Genomic DNA, 20776 nt, shown 5'->3' with positions numbered 1-20776 from the left:
TGAACAAACAAAGTAATTGTTTGAAAAGATGAATGACTGAAAAAACAGCTGGCATAAATTTTACCCCAATTTTTTTCATTTTAGTTCTGAAGATACTGCTAATATAACAAATGAATATAAAGACACATTATCAAATGAACTTCAGGTATGTAATTGATAACATTGTGTATAGACCTTCAACACCAACCCAATACCTTCCCCCCTCCCCGGCTGATTCCATCTGAAGGGGAAGATAAAAATTATTGTGCTAAAACATATCATTAAATATTTTCACCTCTTGGAGTTCTCCTCTTGTTCAATTCTTAAAATGTCTGTGTGACATTCAGATGTTGTTTTCATTTGGATGTCATCCATTTTTTCTAAAAAAATGAGAATGATCATCAAAAAGAGTTAAATTTATCAACATAGATATTAAATAGTCATTAAAAGAAGTCAAACAGTTTAAAAATCAAAAGGTTTAAGCTAAATTCTTAGATTAATATAAATTAATTTGATTTTACTATGAAACATATCCTAATGATATTTATTATCATTTTATTTCCTTTTTTTCTTAGTTGTTATTATGAAGACCAAAGTTTACTTGCCTTCTGAATTGCCAACTCCGCTGCTTAATGTTTGCATCCATTGTTTGGCTTGAAAATAATTTTGATTTTCTCTGAAAGTAATTAAGAAACTTCTAGTTTGTTTATTTAATACAAAAGTCAAAATATACATGGCTGTAATAGGACTCCAACTCTTACTTCATAAATTCTTTAAGTGCAAAATTTTATTCTGATATATATATATATATATATATAAAACATATTTACTTGACTAGTTTTTCCAGAAGTAAATTATGATAAAATTTTCAGTAAAATTAATTAAGCTTTAGGTGTAAGCAGTGATTTAATTTTAAAACAGAGGTTAATAACATTGCTAGTATTCTTTAATTCTATGCCAGTACTTACATTTTAGCTGCCAGATTCTCATCAAAAAACTTTTTTACTCAATTATACAACATAATCATAATGCAGCATAAACAAACAAGGTAATTGTTTGAAAAGATGAATGACTGAAAAAAGCAGACTGGCATAAAATTTTACCCCAATTTTTTTCTTTTTAGTTCTGAAGATACTGCTAATATAACAAATGAATTATAAGACACATTATCAAATGTACTTCAGGTATGAAATTTATAACATTGTGAATAGACCTTCAACACCAACCCAATACCTTCCCCCCTCGCCGGCTGATTCCATCTGTAGGGGAAGATAAAAATTATTGTGCTAAAACATATCATTAAATATTTTCACCTCTTGGAGTTCTCCTCTTGTTCAGTTCTTAAAATGTCTGTTTGACATTCATTTGTTGTTGCCATTTTGATGCCATCCATTTTTTCTGTTGAAAAAAAAAGATCACCAAAAAGAGTTAAATTTATCAACATAGATATTAAATACTCATTAAAAGAAGTCAAACAGTTTAAAAATCAAAGGTTTAAGCTAAATTCTTAGACTAATATAAATTAATTTGATTTTACTATGAAACATATCCTGATGATATTTATTAACACTGTATTTCCTTTTTTTCTTATGTGTTTTTTTAATGAAGACCAAAGTTTACTTGCCTTCTGAATTGCCAACTTCACTGCTTAATGTTTGCATCCATTGTGTGGCTTGAAAATAATTTTGATTTTCTCTGAAAGTAATTAAGAAACTTTAAGTTTGTTTATTTAATATAAAAGTCCAAATATTCATGGCTGTTATTGGACTCCAACTCTTACTTCATAGATTCTTTTTTGTTTATTTAATATAAAAGTCAAAATATTCATGCCAACTCTTACTTCATAGATTCTTAACGTGCAAAATTTTATTCTGATATATATATAACATATTTACTTGACTAGTTTTTCCAGAAGTAAATTATGATAAAATTTTCAATAAATTAATTTAGCTTTAGGTGTAAGCAGTGATTTAATTTTAAAACAGAGGTTAATAACATTGCTAGTATTCTTTAATTCTATGCCAGTACTTACATTTTAGCTGCCAGATTCTCATCAAAAAACTTTTTTACTCAATTATACAACATAATCATAATGTAGCATAGACAAACAAGGTAATTGTTTGAAAAGATGAATGACTGAAAAAAGCAGACTGACAAAAAATTTAACCCCATTTTTTTTTGCTTTTTGTTCTGAAGATATTGCTAACATTACAAATGAATTAAAAGACACATTATCAAAATGAATGTACTTCAGGTATTAAATTAATAAAAGTGTGAAAAAACCTCCAAACCAAACTAATACCCTCCTGCTGATTCCATCTGTAGGGGGGGGGGGGGGATAAAAATTATTGTGCTCAAACATATCATTAAATTTTTTCACCCCTTTGAGTTCTCCTCTTGTTCAGTTCTTAAAATGTCTGTGTGACATTCACTTGTTGATTTCATTTGAATGATATCCAATTTTTCTGTAGAAATAAGAAAGATCATCAAAAAGAGTTATATTTATCATTATAGATATTAAATAGTCATCAATACAAGTCAAACAGTTTATCAAGAGGGCCATGATGGCCCTGGATCGCTCCCCTGACCCATCAACCACATCCAAGCAATGTCTTAGACAAAAAGCCTGGCCAAGTTTGATGACAATTGAGTCAAAAATGTGACCTCTAGTGTGTTAAAAAGGTTTTTTCGTATTTGGGCAATGTGACCTAGTTTTTGATCGGAGACAACCCATATTCAAACTTGACCTAGAAATCATTAAACAACCTTCCTGACCAATTTTCAGGAAAATTGGATCAGAACTGCAGCCACTAGAGTGTTAACAAGCTTTCTCTATTTTTAGCTCCTGCGACCTAGTTTTTGACCGGACATGACCAATCTTCAAATGGACCCTAGAAATCATCACAACAACCTTCCTGACAAATTTCCAGAATATTTGGATCAAAACTGCAGCCACTAGAGTGTTAACAAGCTTTTTATATTTTTGGCTCCTGTGACCTTGTTTCTGACTGGACATGACCTATATTCAAACTTCACCTAGAAATCATCAAAACAACCTTCCTGACAAATTTCCAGAATATTTGGATCAAAACTGCAGCCACTAGAGTGTTAACAAGATTTTTCTATTTTAAGCTTCTGTGACCTAGTTTTTGACCGTAGATGACCTATATTCAAACTTCACCTAAAAATCATCAAAACAACATTTCTCACTGATTTCAAAGAAATTTGGATCAAAACTGCAGCCATTAGAGTGTTAACAAGCCTTTTCTATTTTTAGCTCCTGTGACCTAGTTTATGACCGGACATGACCCATCTTCAAACTTGACCTAGGAAACATCAAAACAACCTTTCTGACAAATTTCCAGAACATTTGGATCAAAACTGCAGCCACTAGAATGTTAACAAGATTTTTCTATTTTTAGCTCCTGTGACCTAGTTTTTGACTGGACAAGACCCATCTTTTAACTTGATTTAGAAATCATCAACACAAATTTCCTGACAAATTTCCAGAATATTTAGATCAAAACAGCAGCCACTAGAGTGTTAACAAGCTTGTTCTATTTTTAGCTCCTGTGACCTAGTTTTTGACTGGAGATGACCCATCTTCATATTTGACCTAGAAATCATCAAAACAACCTTCTTGACAAATTTCAAGAATGTTTGGATCAAAACTGCAGCAACTAGAAAGTTAACAAGATTTTTCTATTTTTTGCTCCTGTGACCTAGTTTTTGACCAGTCAAAACCCATCTTTGCACTTGACCTAGAAATCATCAACACAAATTTCCTGTCAAATTTCCAGAATATCTGGATCAAAACTGCAGCCACTTGAGTGTAAACAAGCTTTTTCTATTTTTAGCTCCTGTGACCTAGTTTTTGACCGGACATGACCAATCTTCAAATTGTACTAAAAATCATCACAACAACCTTCCTGACAAATTTCCAGAATATTTGGATCAAAACTGCAGCCACTAGAGTGTTAACAAGATTTTTCTATTTTTAGCTCCTGTGACTTAGTTTTAGACCGGAGATAACCCATCTTCAAACTTGACCTAAAAATCATCAAAACAACCTTCTTGACAAATTTCAAGAATATTTGGATCAAAACTGCAATCACTAGAGTGTTAACAAGCTTTTTCTAATTTTAGCTCCTGTGACCTAGTTTTTGACCAGATATGACCCATCTTCAAACTTGACCTAGAAGCCATCAAAACAACCTTTCTAACAAATTTCAAGAATATTTGGATCAAAACTGCAGCCACTAGAGTGTTAACAAGCTTGTTCTATTTTTAGCTCCTGTGACTTTGTTTTTGACTGGAGATGACCCATCTCCAATCTTGACCTAGAAATCATCAAAACAACCTTCCTGACAAGTTTCCAGAATATTTGGATCAAAACTGCAGCCACTTGAGTGTTAACAAGCTTTTTCTATTTTTAGCTCCTGTGACCTAGTTTTTAACCCGAGATGACCCATCTTTGAACTTTACCTGTATTTCATTGAGATCAAAGGGCTCTTTTTAAGAAATGAGGAAACTCTGAATTACCTATGATATCATCATTATGAAAAATGTTTTCCTATCAATAATTGTTAAGAAACAAATAATAGCATCCAGGTAACAACACACGAGCAAAATGTTTTTAATATGTAAAAATATGTTACCCTACCCCACATTTGACTATACTTTTACCGTGTAGTTTTTATTTTATTAGGCTTTGTAAATATCTGGTACCACATTTGCTATTTAATTTGGCATTATTTAGCCAATAAATACCTACAATAATTAAATGATTAAATTAAAACACTTTTTTCTTTCCATAAGGGATCTGAGATATACATAAATAATGTTAAAAAGAAAAAATAAGAAATAAAAAACTTGCCCCTTCTGGGGTTTGAACCAACGCCCTTCAGTTTCAATGCAGTTGACAGTAATTCTAGCCTATTTGAATACTCTTCAAAGCAGAGGTAGAGCATTAGGGGTGTAATACCTTAATTCTTAGACTAATATAAATTAATTTGATTTTACTATGAAACATATCCTAATGATATTTATTAACATTGTATTTCCTTTTTTTCTTATGTGTTATTATGAAACCCAAAGTTTACTTGCCTTCTGAATTGCCAACTTCCCTGCTTAATGTTTGCATCCATTGTGTGGCTTGAAAATAATTTTGATTTTCTCTGAAAGTAATTAAGAAACTTCAAATTTGGACTCCAACTCTTACTTCATAGATGCTAAAAGTGCAAAATTTTATTCCTAAATATATAACATATTTACTTGACTAGTTTTCAAGAAGTAAATTATAATAAAGTTTTCAGGAAAATGATTTTAGCTCTAGTTGAAGGCAGTGATTCAATTATATACCAGAGGTTAATAACCTTGCTAGTATTCCTTAATTCTATGCCTGAACTGACATTTTAGCTGCCAGATTCTCATCAAATAACTTTTTACTTCATTTTACAACATAATCATAATGCAGTATAAGCAAACAAAATAAATTGTTGGAAAAAATGAGTGATTGAAACAAGAGCTGTCACTGAAAAGTGACCTATGCCCCCCAACGTAAGACATAAAATCACCTTAGATATGTAAATGGATATGAGCTTTAACACAAGAAAACTATAAAAATTTAATCTTTGAGATTTTCACATGAATGGCAAAAAATCAAGATAATATATACAACCAGACATGGTAACAAACAGACCTGTGAAGTTTCACTGACATTTTCCGAGTGGTTTTGCAGATGTTTTATGGACAAGCTTCTTTTACTTGAAAAATATACTCTGAAGGTGCTAAAACTGTGTCAAAAAAAAGCACAATATCGAGAGAGTATGTACAACTGGGCATAGTGACTAACAGTCCTGTGAAGTTTCACTGAAATTCCAGTTAGCTTTGGTGATGACGGGTGGACAAGCTTATTTTACCCGAAAATTGGCCATTAAAGGGCTATCATTGTGCAAAAAAAAAAATCAAGCTGAAAATCAAAACACAATGCATAACAAAGTATGCTGACATGCAATCCTGGGAAGTTTCACTGAAATCCCCCAAGCAGTTCTGGAGATGCAGCGTGGACAAGCTCATTTTTCTCAAAAAAGACCATAAACAGGCAATTACTTTGAAAAGAAAAATTCTAGCTAAAATCCAAGATAAAATGCACAACTAGGCACGGTGACATACAATCCTGTGAAGATTCACTGAAAGCCCTCCAGCAGTTTAGGAGATGAAGCTCTGACAATCTTATTTTACTTGAAAATTGACCACTAAGGGGCTATAATAGTGCAAAAAAAAATTCTAGCAAAAATTCAAGATGATATTTTAAAGTAGGCATGGTGACAAACAATCCTGTGAAGTTTCACTGAAATTCCCCTAGTGGTTTTGAAGATGAAGCTTGGACAAGCTTATTTTACTTGAAAATTGTCTATTAAGGAGCCATAACTGCCAAATAAATAAGACCCAAAATCAAAATAATATGCACAACTAGACTGGTTACAAACAATCCTGTGAAGTTTCACTGAAATCTACTCAGAGCTTTAGGAGATGAAGCTTGGACAAGCTTATTTTACTTGAAAATTGACCTTTCAGGGGCCATAACTTTGACAAAAAAAAAATCCAGCAAAAAATCAAGCCAATATGCACAACTAAGCATGGTAACAAACAATCCTGTGAAGATTCACTGAAATCCCCTCAGCGGTTTAGGAGATGAAGCTCGGACAAGCTTATTTTACTTGAAAATTGACCTTTCAGGGGCTATAACTTGGCCAAACAAGAGACCATCAAAGATGGGTGATGCTCCCCGAATGGGTACTTTTTCACAAAAAAGGTTAGTTGTATAATTATTGAGGTGAATTTTGAGAATGGTAGTGACCCAAATGTTGCACGTGACACATTGTCTCAATATGGTGATTATTTCTGTGAAATAGTTGTAAAATCCGACTTCAAATAAAAAAAAGTTATTGGCCGGACACTATTTTGCTGCAAGGTCATGCTGTGACCTTGACCTTCAAGCTAGCTACCCAAATTTGTGCACAACACATCATCTCAATATGGTGATCATTTCTGTGAAATAGTTATAAAATCCGACTTCAAATAACAAAGTTATGGACCAGACACGATTTTGCTGCAAGGTCATACTGCGACCTTGACCTTCAAGGTAGCGACCCAAATGTACCACCCGACACATTGTCTCAATATGGTGATCATTTCTGTGAAATAGTTATAAAATCTAACTTCAAATAACAAAGTTATGGGCCGGACACGATTTTGCTGCAAGGTCATGCTGTGACCTTGACCTTCAAGGTAGTGACCCAAATGTTGTGCGGGACACGTCAACTCAATATGGTGATCATTTCAGTGAAATAGTTGTTAAATCTGACTTCAAATAACGAAGTTATGGGCTGGACATGATTTTGTTGCAAGGTCATGCTGTGACCTTGACCTTGAAGGTAGCCACCCAAATGTTGCTTGTGACACTTCTTCTCAATATGTTGATCATTTCTGTGAAATAGTTATAAAATCTAACTTCAAATAACAAAGTTATGGGCCGGACACGATTTTGCTGCAAGGTCATGCTGTGACCTTGACCTTCAAGGTAGTGACCCAAATGTTGTGCGGGACACGTCAACTCAATATGGTGATCATTTCAGTGAAATAGTTGTTAAATCTGACTTCAAATAACAAAGTTATGGGCCGGACATGATTATGCTGCAAGGTCATGCTATGACCTTGACCTTCAAGGTAGCGACCCAAATGTTGTGCGCGACACGTCGACTCAATATGGTGATCATTTCTGTGAAATATTTTTAAAATCCGACTTCAAATAACAAAGTTATGGGCCGGACATGATTTTGCTGCAAGGTCATGCTGTGACCTTGACCTTCAAGGTAGCGACCAAAATGTTGTGCGCGACACGTCGTCTCAATATGGTGATCATTTCTGTGAAATATTTTTAAAATCCGACTTCAAGAAACGAAGTTATGAGCCGGACACGAAGTCGGGACGTACGTACGTACGGACGGACGGACAACCCGGCGACTATATACCCCCCCGAAAAATTTTTCGGGGAGCATAAAAAAATTCTAGCAAGAGACAATCTTATTTTACTTGGAAATTGACCATTAAGGGGCCATTATTTTGCAAAAAAAATAGTTCTAGCAAAACATCAAGATAATATGCACAACTAGGCATAGTGAAAAACAATCCTGTGAAGTTTCACTGAAATCCCTCTAGTGGTTTAGGAGATAAAGCTCAGACAAAATTACAGTACACAGGGGCAGATGGATGGAAGGATTACAATTGACAGTGCCATTACAATATGCCTTCCTTTGGGGGCAAAACAAGCAGACTGACATAAACTTTTACCCCATTTTTTTTTTGTTTTGTTTTTGTTTTGTTTTGAAGTTATTGCGAACAAATAAAGCATGTTAAAAACACATATTTAAATGTACTTCAGGTATGAAATTTATAACTAAGAACTAACATCAGTATGAGCAGACCTTCAACATCATCCCATGACCCCCCTGCTGATTCCATCTGTCAAGTACGATTAGAATTTTTGTGCTAAAACATATCATTAAATTTGTTCACCTCTTGGAGTTCTCCTCTTGTTCAGTTCTTAAAGTGTCTGTTTGACATTCATTTGTAGTGTTTGTTTGGATGTCATTAATTTTTTCTGTAGAAGTGAGAGAGAAAATCAAAAAGAGTTATTTCTATGAACATAGAGATTAAATAATGAACGAAAGAAGTCAAACAGTTAAGAAATCAAAAGGTTTAAGCTAAATTCTTAGACAAACACAATTAATTTGATTTACTAAAATATAGCCTTATGAAGAATAAATTTTGCTTGCCTTCTGAATTTCGAACTTCGCAGCTAATTATTTTTGTCCATTTTGTGGCTTGAAAATAAGTTTGATTTTCTCTGAAAGTAATAAAGAAACTTTGTTTGTTTATTCAATATGAAAGTCAAAATATTCTTGACTGTTATAGGATTCCCACTCTTACTTCATAGATTTTTCAAGTGCAAAATTTTGTTAGTAAATATATAACATATTTACTTTACTACTTTTCCAGGAGTAAGTTATAATAACATATTCAAGAAAATGATTTTAGCCCTTGTTGATAGCAGTGATTCATTTACAGTGTTTACGAAATACGTTGGACAAGTCTGACATTGCCGGTACATTTTCAAAATGTCCGTCGTATTTTGAAACAAAGGCAGACATATTTGTCTGGTGTAATTTTTTGATACAGAAGCTTTCAATTATGTTAAAATATCAACAAGCCTTCATCTAGTATGTGTAAATCGATAAATTTGTAAGCCGCTAATTTACACCCAGCTGTGTTTTCTATTGTGTCAATTTATCATCCTCAAAAGTGTTAAAAATGTATGTGACAAATAAAACTTGTATTTGTAATTTAAAGGTGTACTCTTGCATTGCTATTGTCATATATTACCACTAGGTAATTAGCCAATGACATTATTGTTAAGTAGACTGATCATTGATGCAGGCTGACCAGTAAACTGTGCCGTGAAAATCAATTTTTAATTTTCTTTTTTTTTAGGCTGGTTGATGCAGTGGCTAATGAAAACCAGTGTTTAAATATATGAAAAGTCGCTACTTTTAGATAATATCATGTATAATAACCATTATTGTAAATATTTTTTGTAGAAAACAGAAAAAAATTCAATTGTCACATATTTTTGCAACGCCGATTTTTTTTAAAAATGTACTTATAAAAAAAAAGAAAGATATGTTCTGTTTACATCTCATAAGTATCACTTAAAACTTGAACTGAATAATTCTTAAGCAATTTAAAAATGTTGAGAAACTGCTGTACTGTAAAATAATACCAGCCCTTTGAAACCTGTAATTGCTTTTCTATTATACTAAGCATTCTGAAAGTGAATGTTCATGTTAACAATTTACAATGTGCTGGTCTGGTAACTTGTTGTTTTCTGATGTCAAAAAATAATGACATGTTCTGTCTAGGGTATTTGCTATTGAGGAATTATTGCCTTTTATTTAAAAATATAGATATTCCTCTTTGTTTTTCAAGCTGAAAGCTCATAAAAAGTATGTAATAAGAACTATTTTATATCAAATAGACTAATCCCTTCTATTGAGTATTTAAAAATAACTTATTTTAAAAGAATGTCCTGCTTGGCTGAAAAATGTCCAGCGTACTATAGAAATACGTCAGACAAAATGTCCAGCATAGCCCAAAACGTTTTCGTAAACACTGCATTTATATACCGTAGGGCAATGACCTTGCTAGTATTCTCTAATTCTATGCCAGAACTGACATGTTAGCTGCCAGATTCCCATCAAATAATTTTATTAACTAAATAATATTACATAACCATAATGCAGCCTAAACAAACAAGGAAATTGTTGGAAAAGATGAATGACTGAAAAAAGCAGAAAGACATAAAACTTTACCCCAATTATTTCTCTTTTCGTGTTGAAGATATTGCTAAACAAAGCATGTTAAAAACATATTATTCAATGTACCTCAGGTATGAAATATATTACAGTGTGAGCAGACCTTCAACACCAACCCAATACCCTTCCCCCTCCCCGGCTGATTCCATCTGTAGGGGAAGATAAAAATTATTGTGCTAAAACATATCATTAAATATTTTCACCTCTTGGAGTTCTCCTCTTGTTCAGTTCTTAAAATGTCTGTTTGACATTCATTTGTTGTTTTCATTTGGATGCCATCCATGTTTTCTGTTGAAATAAAAAAGATCACCAAAAAGAGTTAAATAAATCAACATAGATATTAAATAGTCATTAAAAGAAGTCAAACAGTTTAAAAATCAAAAGGTTTAAGCTAAATTCTTAGACTAATATAAATTAATTTGATTTTACTATGAAACATATCCTAATGATATTTATTAACATTGTATTTCCTTTTTTTCTTATGTGTTATTATGAAGACCAAAGTTTACTTGCCTTCTAAATTGCCAACTTCACTGCTTAATGTATGCATCCATTGTGTGGCTTGAAAATAATTTTGATTTTCTCTGAAAGTAATTAAGAAACTTCAAGTGTGTTTATTTAATATAAAAGTCAAAATATTCATGGATGTTATAGGACTCCAACTCTTACTTCATAGATTCTTTGAGTGCCAAATTTTATTCTTAAATATATAACATATTTACTTGACTAGTTTTCCAGAAGTAAATTATATCAAAATTTCAGGAAAATGATTTTAGCCCTAGTTGTTAGCAGTGATTCAGTTTTATACCAGAGGGCAATGACCTTGCTAGTATTCTTTAATTCTATGCCAGTACTGACATTTTAGCTGCCAGATTCTAATCAAATTACTTTTTTGTTTTGAAAATATTGCCCATAAACAAAAAACACATATTTAAATGTACTTCAGGTACAAAATATATAACTAAGAACTAACATCAGTGTGAGCAGACCTTCAACATCAACCCATGACCCCCCTGCTGATTCCATCTGTATGGGAAGGTAAGAATTATTGTGCTAAACCATATCACTAAATTTTTCACCTCTTTGAGTTCTCCTCTTGTTCAATTCTTAAAATGTCTGTTTGATATTCATTTGTTGTTTCTATTGGGATGCCATCCAATTTTTCTGTAGAAAAAAGAAGGATAATCAAACAGAGATATATTGATTAACATAGAGATAAAATAGTCAACAAAAGAATTCCAACAGTTTAAAAATCAAAAGGTTTAAGCCTAATTCTCAGACTAATGTAAATTAATTTGATTTTTTATATAAAATTTAATTCATCCTGATAAATACATAAACAATAGTATTCCTTATTTTGAATAGTATGCAATTATAAAAACAAAATTTTGCTTGCCATCTGAATTTCCAACTTTGCTGATGCATTCTACAGTGTGAAAACAAGTTTGATTATCTCTGAAAAAAATGAAGAAACTTTTTATTTTGTTAATTTTTTATATAACTAGAAATGTGTCCATCGGACATGGGTGCCCCCACACTCCACTGTTTGGTTGATCTTATGATTATAAGTCAAATATTGGGGATCATATACTTACTGAGACCAATGCACCTGTGAAGTTTGGATGTCAAAGGCCCATGTGTTGTTTAGTTATTGGTCTGAAACAGTTTTGACATTCAAGGTCAATGTAAACTGACCTTTGACCTAGTGACCAAAAAACACTAGCGGTCATCTACTTGCCAAAACCAATGTACCTATGAATTTTGAGGGCCAAGGGTCCATGGGTTGTAGAGTAATTTTTTTGAAACTATTTTTACATACAAGATCAATATGACCCAGACCTTAGACTCCATGCCCCCAAAAATCATAAGGGGTCATCTACTTACCAAGACCAATGCACTTGTGAAGTTTGGAGGTCAAAGACACATGTGTTGTTTAGCTATTGGTTGGAAAGTGTTTTGACACACAAGGTCAATTTGACATTGACCTTTGACCAAGTGACCCCAAAAGCAATAGGAGTCATTTACTGGTAATTACCAATCCCAATACCAAGTTTGAAGGTCTAGGCTTAGGTGTTCTTTCGATATTGATCAGAAACCATTTGGTCTATGGACTGATGATTTAAAGGACCAATGGACAGACAAATACAAAGAAATATACCACCACCTATTTTAACGAAAGCAAATAATAGGAATTTAAAAGGTTTTTGTGGGTATTTAACAATATATAATCACAAAGAACCGTGTCAAAAGTAGTAAAAACTTTTAAGCATCAACATTTCGAGGTTATACACAATGTACTAACAACCAAAAAAGTTTTTTCCTTTTACACTTAAAATGTATAATTGACATTCATCAAGTTGTTAAAGCTTAATAATATTTGCCAAAAGCAGAGGGAATAAAGTCAATGGCAGGGTGAAATGCAAATTATAATAGCAATATGCAATTGTCACACAGCAGTATGCATACACTGGCAAATATTCCCTTCCATAAGAAATATGAAGGACAATCTAATATTTCATGGTTTATAGGAAGTACCAAACACACAACAGGAAGGAGTCATTTTGTTAAGTTCCTTTATAAACTAGAGCTATCACTAAAGGTGATTAACAACTTGGACTTTTAAAACAAGAGGTCTGAAGAAAAATTTGTACTCAATGTATAATTAATAAGTATGTTTTACAGTATGCTGTCGAAATGGAATAAAGGACAATAACTCTGCAAATACTGAAGATAGAGTTATGGCTATTGTACACTGCACTTCCTCTCATTGCGCTTAACCATTATATGTAGTTGCAAGGGCAATAACTCTATACTAACTATAGATAGAGTTACTTATTGTGTTTGACCATTGTATGAAATTGTTTTGCATTTCAACTGGTAAAGATGATTTATACCCCTACCTGGCACCTTATAGTCAATAAGGACTTATAAGAATTTGATATACCCAACCTTAATGGCCAATTCCTTTCAATTAGAGTTAGCAATGAAGTTGATTTATTATTCATATCACAAATACAAAGACAAAGGCCACATAACAGATGTTATACGATCATTTAGTTTAATATAAAGAAAACTGAATTCAGCTTAAAGTTTGTTGACCTTAATTTCTAAAATTCTTAATACAAACTGAAATTAAGTAGGTTCCTTTCAGCTAAATACAACTTCATCAGTGTCTTGAATTGTTTTACTGGTCTATTATTTATGTCAAAAGTTCACCTCCTGTGCTTAGAATTCATGCTAAAAACTGCTGAAATCTACATTCATTAAGTTTTAGTTTGTACGACACAGCTACCTTTTGAACATGACAGACTTTTGAATGTTGAAATTCACACACAATCAGTATTACATTTGCACTAAATATCAAACATTTTGATTTCTGTAAATTGTCATATGCAATTACAATATCTCATTCCTAACTCTAGTTATTGTCTGGAAACCATTTTTCTATTTTCAGTAACACTGACCTTGACCTTGACCCTAGGGGGGTCCAAATGCAATACCAACCCAGTTCTACATATAAGCTTGTTATATACCAAGTTTGATTACAATATCTCATTCCTAAGTCTAGTTTTTGGCGGGAAACCATTTTTAATAACGGTGACCTTGACAATAACCCCACAGGGTCCAAATGCAACACCAACCTAGGTCTTTATATAAGCTTGCTATATACAATGTTAGGTTGCTGGTTCAATCCCTGGGCTTGGTGCAAATTTCTCCGTGACAATTGATCATGGACATTGTGTCTAATGGCCATTTGTCTCTCACCTCTGATCTAGATAAGATCATGTGGGATATGTAGTCAGTCACTAGCGGAGAAGTTGGTTAGTACTGGTTAGATATCCGGGAAAGCCGGTTAGGTGGACTGACCGCCAAGATATGACCAAAACAGATGTTAAAATCGGCGTAAAACCCAATACAAAAAAAAATAAAAAAAATTATAATTCTAGTTATTGACTGGAAATCATTTTTCTATTTTTAGTAACAGTGACCTTAACCTTGACCCTTGGGTGTCCAAATGCAATACCAACCTGTTTTTCCATATAAGGTTGCTATATACCAAGTTTGATTACAAAACTTCATTCCAAACTCTAGTTTTTGGCCTGAAACCATGATGTAGAACGACCGACCGACCGACCGATCGACCAACAAGCTGACTCCTATATACCCCTCCAAAACTTCGTTTATAGGGGTATAATAACAATCAACATATACATGAGAATAGCATTGATGTTTCACCAAAAGCAGCTGATACAGAAACAGACCCAAATTCATGTGACGTTCTAGTAAAAAGAATCATTAACAAGGGCAACATTGTTGCAAGATACGCCCGTCACAAGAGTTTTTGATGGAGATGTGGGCATTATGGAGATCCATGGCAATTAGCTCTGAGTGTGACCTTTGATCTTGATCTTGCATGGAGCAATCAGTTCATAGTGGTGAACATTCCTAAAAAATTGTCCCTATACATATTTTTGTATTTTTATCTGGAACTTTACCTCTATGTGTGACCTTGACCTTGGTCGCAGTGACTGAATTTTATGCACGACACACAGCCTCACAATGATGAACATCTGTGCCAAGTCATATTAAAATCCCTTGATGCATGTAGAAGTTTTGCTCCCGACAAGAGTTTTTCAAAGAGATCTAAGTGTGACCTTGACCTTTGACCTAGAGACCTGGTTCATGTGCAGGGTACTACGTCTTGTAGCGGTGAACAATTCTAAAAAGTAACATTAAAATTCCTCCATGCATGTAGGAGATATGCTCCAGACAAAATATGGATATTTCATCATCTTTAGTGACCTTGACCTTGCATATATTGACATAAATTACATGTGTCACAGCTTTAGTCATGATAATGACCATTTGTGTTACAATCCCTCAATAAATGATGACTAAATGGTCCCTATACACATTTTCATATTTTTACCTGAACTTTGACCTCTATCTGTGACCTTCAACTTGGCCGCAGGGACCTGAATTTTGCACGCGACCCTGCCTTACAATGGTGAACATTTGTGCCAAATTATATTGAAATCCCTCTTTGCATGTAAAAGTTTTGCTCCGGACAAGTATTTTTCAATGGGCTCTAAGTGTGACCTTGACCTTTGACCTAGAGACCTGGTTCATGTGTGCGACACAGCTTCTCATAGTGGTGAACATTTCTATTAAGTTTCGTTAAAATCCCTCCATGTGTGTAGGAGATATGTTCTGGACAAAATTGGACGCCGCCCGCCCGCCCGCCAGGGGCGTTCCCATAATATGTCCCGTTTTTTAAACGGGCGTATAAAAAACACTTTAAATATTAGTACTTTTTAGAGGTGTCAAGAAGGGCAATTATATGTTTTATCCTGGAACATAAATGGTCTGGTTCAAAAACTTTGTGATCCTGACTTTATAGAAATAATAAAGGAAAATGACATTGAATAAACAGAAATGTTGCTATCACAAAACTCTCATTATAATTCAAGTATCATCAGCTATTGTACTGAATATTTATATGGTCATAAATCTATTAACACTATAAAAGGGAGATACTCTAGTTGGATTTCTGTTTATTATAAAAATATTTTGAAAGACAAAATGAACATTGTAAGCAAAAGTTAGAGTGGTATATGCTGGTTAAGAATTTGTAATTTATTTTGATTTGTAGTGCAGACGTTTATGATGTTGAAATAATTTGTCACTTCTTGTAATTCTTTGACAGCTTTCTTTAACGAAAGAATTTGAGGATGCTGGGGTGGCTAAAAACTACAGCAGTGAGAGGCAATTGTTTTGATTTTTTTTTAAGTTTGGTTTAAAGCAGCACCAACACCGTATCGGTCATATGACCACTTTTCCAGCTTTAATGGAAGAGGGAGACATAAGGTGCCCTTCTGTACATTATTAAGGGCACAAACCGGCACCTGAGTAGAACCACCAAAGTCACAGCTGAGAGGCAAGGCATTTGAAGTCAACAACCTTAACCACTCAGCCACGGATGCCCTCCCCACTTTGACAATAATCTTTGGCTACACATCAACACCTAACAATTATGTGTAATAAGTAAATAACTTTTTTAAGTTTTGAACACTTTGTAGCTGATGATTATACACACTGGAATTTACCAATTACTAATAACAGTATGTTTTATGTTAATTTGTCTTACATGTTTATTCAGACTTTTGACTTTTCAGGCGACTGTCAATGTTAAACTGGTCACAGTATGGCATCTAACTTGTAACAAAACAGCCAGCTAAAATACATATGCATCTAGAAACTTGATAATGCCACAGGGGCAATGACAACATTTAAGTTTGATAATTATGATAAAGATCTTACATGTCATTTATGAAGCAGTATTTTTCAATTTCCACATCTTCTGAATTGTTGATTACTTTGTTTGTTTCTGAAAAAATAGAGCAAATAAAATCTTGCTGAAAGAGCAAATTCATACAAAGCATTTTCCATCAAAAATCTATTTGATGTGTCAATTTCTACACTGACATTATATAACTTAAAAATGAAGGGGTCATTCAAATGAACTCAAGACTAAACAGTTAAGATAAAAAAGTTTAAGAGTGACAAAGCTGTTTAAAAGTGACAAAGCTATCAAGTAAACAAGTTTAAGAGTGGCAAAGCTATCAAGTAAACAAGTTTAAGACTGACAAAGCTATCAAGTTAACAAGTTTAAGAGTGGCAAAGCTATCAAGTAAATGAAACTACTGTCTTTCTATGCCTTAAATCTACAAGTAATGCTAAAATTTGCACAATTTATAAAGTATGAAATGAATGCTGAATAGTAAAAGAAAGCAACATTTCAAGAATATATATATAACATATTGGGGTGAGTATTGGTAAGAATTATCAATACAATATTTTTATCAATACAAAATGATGGATACCCATATTTCTATCAATACTTTTTTTTAATTTACATACTGTGATATCATTTAATTTCGCTGGCATGAAATTTCGCACAAACAACATAAAAGGTAAGTTCGCACAGTCATAAATTAGCGTATTTTCAATTCAAGAATAAAGAAAAAAATCGCCAAATAGTGTTTTCAGTTTACTTATAAAAATTCAAAATTCATTAATCAAAAAAGAAAAAAAAGCAAACAATGACTCTCTCCAACGTTGTCACCTATCTCGCAAGTATATGTGTCAATCAGAGTGCTCAACTTCGAATAAACAATCTGACATGTCAAACAAGTAATTAGTGTCAAGCAAACTTGTCATCATTTATAGATCACGATGATTTGCATTTCTGACATAAGTGTTAATCATAACTGGCTTTAATAAAATTTAGGAGCGCTTATTTCATTTATATGCAAAATTACCTTGACAATTATGTTATTCCAAACTGAAAAAAAAATCCAAAATTTCAATTCAATAATTTGTACATATAATTGGCGTCAAATTTTTTCATTTTACATGGGTATGTCAAGACATAAAACAATAAAGTCAAAAAGTTAGGATTGGAATTTTCGAAGTATTTGAATATTTTACTTTACAAAACATGACGCGGCCATAGCACTAATTATTATTGTAATGCAATTTTACAGACGAATTATCATTGAGGAAAAATAAAAGTGATACAATTAGTACACGTGTATTGGACTTAATTGGTAAAAAAATTAACATTTCAAAACGAAATGATAAACATATATCGTGCTGACTGTAGCAACGGATGGACAATAGACAGTAAATTGTTACTTACAAATACATGTACATTGCAAATTGGACGATAAATTAGTAGGGGTTTTAAACATTATTTTGTTCAGATAATAAAGTTACTGCTAGTAATTTCTTGAAACAATACACAAGACCGACTGATGGCATGATTAGGGAGATGTAGTGTACTATGCATCTCTTTTGCACGAATCTGATATTTTGACAGCTATAACAATTTGCTTGGTTTTGTATTAGCGCGGCCTTAAATTCGCGCATGTGTCCTAGCGCGAAATACGTGAAAATTCATCCTATCATGCGAACAAAAATGATTTCACAGTACATTGTATAATGTAACATTTAATATTTTGTATTGGGAAATAAAACAAATATATATTTTAGTGTTTTACTTCTCCCATATGCTTTTTCTTACTTATTGCCCAATTAAAGAAAAAAGCAAGAAAAAAATCTCATAGAAGTTTTTAAAATTTTAGAACATATGAAAACGGCACACAAATTGCCTTTAGACCTGGCAAAGCTCGCTGTGACTGTGTTTTATCAACCAATGATAAGACATTGAAAAGAATAAATTTGATCACGTCAATTCGAGGAAAACAAACCTGCAACAGAAGGATGTGGCAAAGTCACAATATTATGGGCTCTTTTAAAATGAAATGAGAAATTCTTTTACTTAAAACAGTTTTGGAACAGAGCTATCTATATTTTTATGAAAATGCTCTGATATTTTGTACATTGTCATCATACCATTGCTAGGCAGCTTAGTGGATCGGTTACAACTCGATGTCCATGTTTTACTTGTGATTTGCCATACTTCTGGGAATCTACCCCTGTATATTGATAAAGTAACAGTAAAGGTGCAAAAAGTTACTGATCAAGTGGTTGAAATGAAATCACAGTAATTTTCTGTCATTCAACTCTTTATAATTTATTATGTATGTGTTCGATATTTTCCAATACAGAAATGTTCAATACAATGTATCTATAGAACCACCGTTACTCACCCCTATAACATAAATATATAACATATATAGAAAACTATATTACTTGATTCAGACGAGCTATCTGTAGACATCTGGTCATTTTTTTCCACAGCAGACTGATTTTGAATTGGACTTGCTGGTAAATTTGCACTATTTATTAAAATCACAAAATGTTACATTATAACATAGGTTAATAAATATGATTTTTTTTATCATCTGGAATGCAATAGATGAAATGAAAATATAAAGAAATAACTATGTTATGAATTTCAAGAACAAGCAGTTAATACCAAAAATTTTTGTTTAAAGTCTGCATACTTCACCTACAGCAGGACATCATGATATAACTACAGTCAAACCTCTTTAAGAGAGACAGTCTTTGGAATTTGCAAAACTGTCTCTCTTACACAGGTGTCTGTCTTATCTAGGGCCAAACTCAAGCAATGGAAAAATGATTTTTTTTCAGATTAGAGGTTATATTGGTACAATTCTGTTTTGTAATTATTCATATTGCATATTTTTTGTAATCATTAATATATATTATACACATAATTATTTACTATATAATGATTATGTACATGAAATCTTTATCAGATTCTTTAATGTGGTCATTTAAATATTTTGGAAATAAGTTAATATAATTCACAGACGCAATAAGTGAAAATACATAAGATTGACAGAACATTATATTGCATTATTTAATAGTTTGCAATCAGTGTAGCATCAATGAATGAAATTTCTCTTCACTTGTAAAAATTGTTAATACAGGACTTGACCAAGGTATTATTTTTAGGGTGAATTAATTTTTCCTTCCTTAGTGAGATGTTTTTGCAGTGTTAAATGCAAATCTACATTGGATTTCCAAGAAACGCATCCAAAAAATCAAAGTAAAACTGAAAGTATCCAACATCTACTTTTTTAAAAAATTTTCCTTCCAACAGTTTTTAACAATCAAGTTTTTCACTGGTTCATTCTTTATTATACGATGAACACTGTCCTATCTTAACTGGCGAAACATTGCACGAATTATTTAATTGCTAATTCCATTAAATAATTTAATCAACAACAATCAGTTGTTACTCTCATTATTTTGTGTAATTGTCAGTACCCGGCTACAGATTGTCCATGGACAGCCTTAAAATGACCATGGATATCCATGGATATCCATGGAAAGAGCATGGAAATACATGGATAAGTCAAGTGAATGGACATTGTCCATACTAACAAACATGGATAACATGGACGATGTCCATGGATAACATGTACAATGTCCAGGGAATATAAAAATGTTCATGGACATAGTACAAAAAAACTATGTCTAATGTGGACATTGTCCATGGTCAACTTCATTGCTCATACTTAGAAATTTTTATCAAAAGTGATTGGATGGATATGCAAAAAAAAAACTAAGTGCCAAAACATGAAAAATGTTTAAAAAAATCATAACTGCCATTCTTAAAAAAATTATATGTTCATATTGGGTATCAAATTATTCAGCATGAAAAGAAGAAATCAAATATAGTAAGATCAAGTAGATTTTTTTTTTATTTTATTTTTTTTAAATTCCAAACTTCAGTTAAATGATAATATAGAAAAATATACTGTACCCTTATGCATACCATTTCAATTATATAAAAAGATAATCTACTCACTACTTGTAGACTTGTTTTAAGTTTTGTTTGTTTCTGTTTTTGTGGTTCATTATCA

At 32.5% G+C, this 20776-nt stretch overlaps 1 protein-coding gene across 10 annotated transcripts in view; it reads right to left on the bottom strand.

The window, feature by feature from the left end:
- LOC132715677 (uncharacterized) overlaps window positions 1-20776 on the bottom strand; it is a 133875-nt gene that overhangs the window by 79747 nt on the left and 33352 nt on the right. For 5 of the 10 annotated variants that reach the window (XM_060698717.1, XM_060698719.1, XM_060698720.1 and 2 more), the window contains exons 8-21: window positions 19134-19219; window positions 16737-16803; window positions 11812-11870; window positions 11495-11579; window positions 10929-10999; window positions 10619-10703; window positions 8820-8890; window positions 8560-8644; window positions 5086-5156; window positions 2360-2444; window positions 1604-1674; window positions 1293-1377; window positions 585-655; window positions 275-359 (exon numbers count right to left, since the gene is read on the bottom strand). In XM_060698717.1, the coding sequence (XP_060554700.1) occupies window positions 275-359; window positions 585-655; window positions 1293-1377; window positions 1604-1674; window positions 2360-2444; window positions 5086-5156; window positions 8560-8644; window positions 8820-8890; window positions 10619-10703; window positions 10929-10999; window positions 11495-11579; window positions 11812-11870; window positions 16737-16803; window positions 19134-19219 (1077 nt within the window). Of the gene's footprint in view, window positions 1-274; window positions 360-584; window positions 656-1292; window positions 1378-1603; window positions 1675-2359; window positions 2445-5085; window positions 5157-8559; window positions 8645-8819; window positions 8891-10618; window positions 10704-10928; window positions 11000-11388; window positions 11580-11811; window positions 11871-16736; window positions 16804-18833; window positions 18917-19133; window positions 19220-20776 lie in introns of those variants that run through there. The other 5 variants (XM_060698722.1, XM_060698724.1, XM_060698725.1 and 2 more) reach the window with 3 other exon arrangements.

The sequence above is a fragment of the Ruditapes philippinarum genome, unplaced genomic scaffold (genome assembly GCF_026571515.1).
Source record: "Ruditapes philippinarum isolate M1 unplaced genomic scaffold, ASM2657151v2 ctg719_1_1_1_1, whole genome shotgun sequence".
In the NCBI taxonomy this organism is placed as follows: Eukaryota; Metazoa; Mollusca; class Bivalvia; order Venerida; family Veneridae; genus Ruditapes; species Ruditapes philippinarum.
Note: the sequence above shows the minus strand (reverse complement) of the source record. Positions and strands in the feature narration are given on the sequence as shown.